The following is a 3267-nucleotide window of genomic DNA, read 5'->3' on the forward strand; positions in this document are numbered from 1 at the left end:
TAATTGTTCCAATTGTTGATTACTTTATTATTCATAGTGTTTAGTATTCTCAATTATCTTCTAGCAATTGATATTAGTATATCATGAAACTTATGTTGGAAATTTTAAGTAAGTTTAAGCTAAAGTTAACCTAACAATTCAATTGACCAATGATTAGCTTCGTATAATTTGAAGTTGCATCTTAGTAACAAACATCTCGTTTAGTATTCGATGTTACCTGATAGTATTTATTTCTTGTTAATAGGATTGAATCAGATTCTTCATATAATATTTGTTCTTTACAGTAATATTTCTGATTACATTAATAAACAACTCTTGGCTTATGGTATTATGACGCAGAAGATGCGGTTTACAGTAACTCTTCCAGGCTTTGTATGCTTTTTTTCTTTTCTTTTTTTTTTTTTTTAAAAAATTGCTTCATTGCATTATTATTATTTGATTTGAAGACGAATGGCCTAATTGGGATAGTTCCTGTGATTTGATTCGAAAACGAATTAGGGATGAAATAAAATCGAATTCTTCCTTTTTTTTATCTTTTCTTTCTATTTGTTGCAGTTAAAAAACTTATCAAAGGTGTAACGAAAGAAATTGTATTTGTTTGGATTTTATTAAAGTCCAAACAAATACAATTCATTATTCATTGTTCAGTTTAATTGAGGGCCTCCTTCATCGGGAAAAAAAAACTTGACCGGAAAGTTTTCAAAAATTCTCCATCTAAATAGAGAAGGCCTTATTTTGTTTCACTTGAAAATCCATCATACCTGGAATATTCTATATGATTATCTTCTAACATATCTTTAAAATGAATAAATAAGCTTGTATTTTTCTAATGGAAATTGCATTCCTTGATAGCTTTTCATTTCTGTTCCAGAATCAATCCGGAACGAATATTATTGGCGTTGTTCGTGCGAGCCGTTCATCATCAACTGAAGCAATGCTTGTGGCCGTATCAATAACGAAAACAAATTTGGAAGCGTTAGCTGTAGTGCTAGCTTTGGCAACTTATTGTCGAGGTGTTTTCTTTTTTTTTTCCATATAAATTTACTTTTAAATCAATTCCGATGATAAAATAAAATTAGTTTGTATTGAAGTTCATTTGAAATGCATTTTTTTTTTTTCAGAACAAATATATTGGGCTCGTGATATTCAATTCATTTTCGTAGACAAAAGTCTAGTCGGCTTGACAGCTTATCTAGCTCAGTATCACGAGCATCATCATTCATTTTTGCAATCTGACAAATTACATTTTCATAGTGGAGCAATCGTTGGAGCTTTCGCTGTAAAAGCGAAAGGTTCAGTGTTTGATACGATAAACATTGAACATAACATGGTTAATGGTTTATTACCAAATTTGGATTTAATCAATTTAATGGCAAAATTGGCGGATAAATTTGGACTAAATCCGGAAGTTTTCAATCATGGATATCAAGAATCATGGTGGGATTTAGCCGAAACAACTAGTAAAGCTATGCTCAGTCAGGTATTTCCATTTTCATGATTGTTTAAATTACATTTAGTTTTCCAGATCATTTGAACTGAATGTTATTAGCAAGAGTTCATATGTTGGATTGGATATATTTTTCTTTCGCATTTCTATAATTTATGATAAGTGTAGATACGGGAACTTAATTCAATTTTCAGGCTAAATCAGATTTTAAAAAAAACTGATCATATTTTGGCTTAAAAAAAGATCTTTTTCAGGCCTTCAATGAGAAAGAAGGATTGCATAGCATTTTTGGACCATACGGAATACAAGCAGTAACTATACATGTTAAAAATGCTATGGAAGGACATGCATCGCTAACAGATTTAGGTCGAATATGTGAAGGAGCATTAAGGTTTACTTTTCAGATTTCAGTTTAGTCTTTTTATGATTATTAAGATGATTTTAAAAGTTTCAAAGTGATTGAATTTTTGATTAATTCAATGTAATTTGATCTTTTAAGATCAAGTAGTGATCAAACTGTACATTAACGAATATTTAAATATTGATAATAGCATTTGTGCCATCACAGAGTTTTTCTATGCTATCAGTTTTTACTAATATTCCCGAATAAATAATAAAAAAGCAACTTTAGCTTAGGTTATTTATTTTACGCTATGGCCTTGATCAATTATAAAATACGTTCATTACTTGCAATCATTGCTTGAAAATGGTTACACTTTTCTCTTTTTGAGTTGTTTTGTTATTTACAATTATAATTCAGACATGTTAAGAATTAAATAACTGCATAGATAATTATATATAAATTTTTAAGATTACCATTTTAAACTTTTTTTTTATTTCATTTTAGAATTTTTTGGATTTTTACAGATCACTGAATAATATCTTGGAAAAGTTTCACCAGTCATACTTCCTTTATATCATGACGGATATACGACATTTTCTTTCTGTAGCTTATTACATGCCAGCTCTTGGTCTTATTTTGTTTCCACTATTAATACTGGTAAGCTTCATCAACTATCCATGGTGTATATGTGTGTGTGTGCGTCTATATGTATTCCATTTATCTGTTTATCTATGTTTGTATTTCTGTTTGTTCGGCTTATCAAAACCCGTGTTGGCTATCATTTATGAATGTATTTGTAACACATTAATTTCTTGAATTAACTTTTGTAGACTTTAAAAATTGGAATCATTTCAAATTTAATGAATTTAAAAACTGTTGTAGACGTTTCAAACCTATATCTTTATGCTCTACTTTTTTTTTCTAAATATTTTTGAACTATGATCAGAATTGATCTGTTCTATTATCTAATACGTTTCTCAGTGCTGCTCTATTGGTAAGATGAAATAATATCGATTTGTTTCAGGCACTTCGTAACTGGTTCAGTTTGAAAGAATTCAGTTTTCCGAATTCATTCGTTCTTCTTCATGTAATTGGAATAGTGCAATATTGTATTATCAGAAATGTTGCTGTATCACAATTTTATCATACCTATATGGTTATGCTATCATTTTCCGCTTTCATTCCATGGTATTTGCTTTTTCCACTGTAAGTTTAACACATTAAATGTTATTTATATGGATAAATCTGAAGCAAAGTCTACCATTTATTATCTTTTTCCAACAGCATGATAAGATATAGATGATAGGTATAGCTGTTTTTGTCTCATTTCATTTTATTATGAGTATTATTTAAATAAGCAACAAATAAAGTGAGCAGTTTTTATTGCTTCTTCGTGTAATATAAAAAGTTGGTCGATTAGTTCAATCGTTTAAAGGAAAATTTAATAGTTGGGAGTTTTAGACGATAGAAATCCTTG

The 3267-nt window shown here is 29.1% G+C and overlaps 1 protein-coding gene across 1 annotated transcript in view; it reads left to right on the forward strand.

Annotated features, from left to right (window-relative positions):
- The window catches only part of LOAG_17850 (hypothetical protein), a gene marked incomplete at both ends in the record, with an annotated part of 3776 nt that extends 776 nt beyond the window's left edge, over positions 1–3000 (forward strand). The window contains 6 exons of the mRNA XM_020450514.1: positions 285–372; positions 872–1013; positions 1122–1480; positions 1702–1838; positions 2315–2447; positions 2815–3000. Coding sequence (XP_020305793.1) covers positions 285–372; positions 872–1013; positions 1122–1480; positions 1702–1838; positions 2315–2447; positions 2815–3000 — 1045 coding nt within the window. The remainder of the gene's footprint in view (positions 1–284; positions 373–871; positions 1014–1121; positions 1481–1701; positions 1839–2314; positions 2448–2814) is intronic.
- Between the last annotated feature and the right edge of the window lie 267 nt (positions 3001–3267).

Source organism: Loa loa (genome assembly GCF_000183805.2).
Source record: "Loa loa unplaced genomic scaffold supercont3.139, whole genome shotgun sequence".
NCBI classification, from domain to species: Eukaryota; Metazoa; Nematoda; class Chromadorea; order Rhabditida; family Onchocercidae; genus Loa; species Loa loa.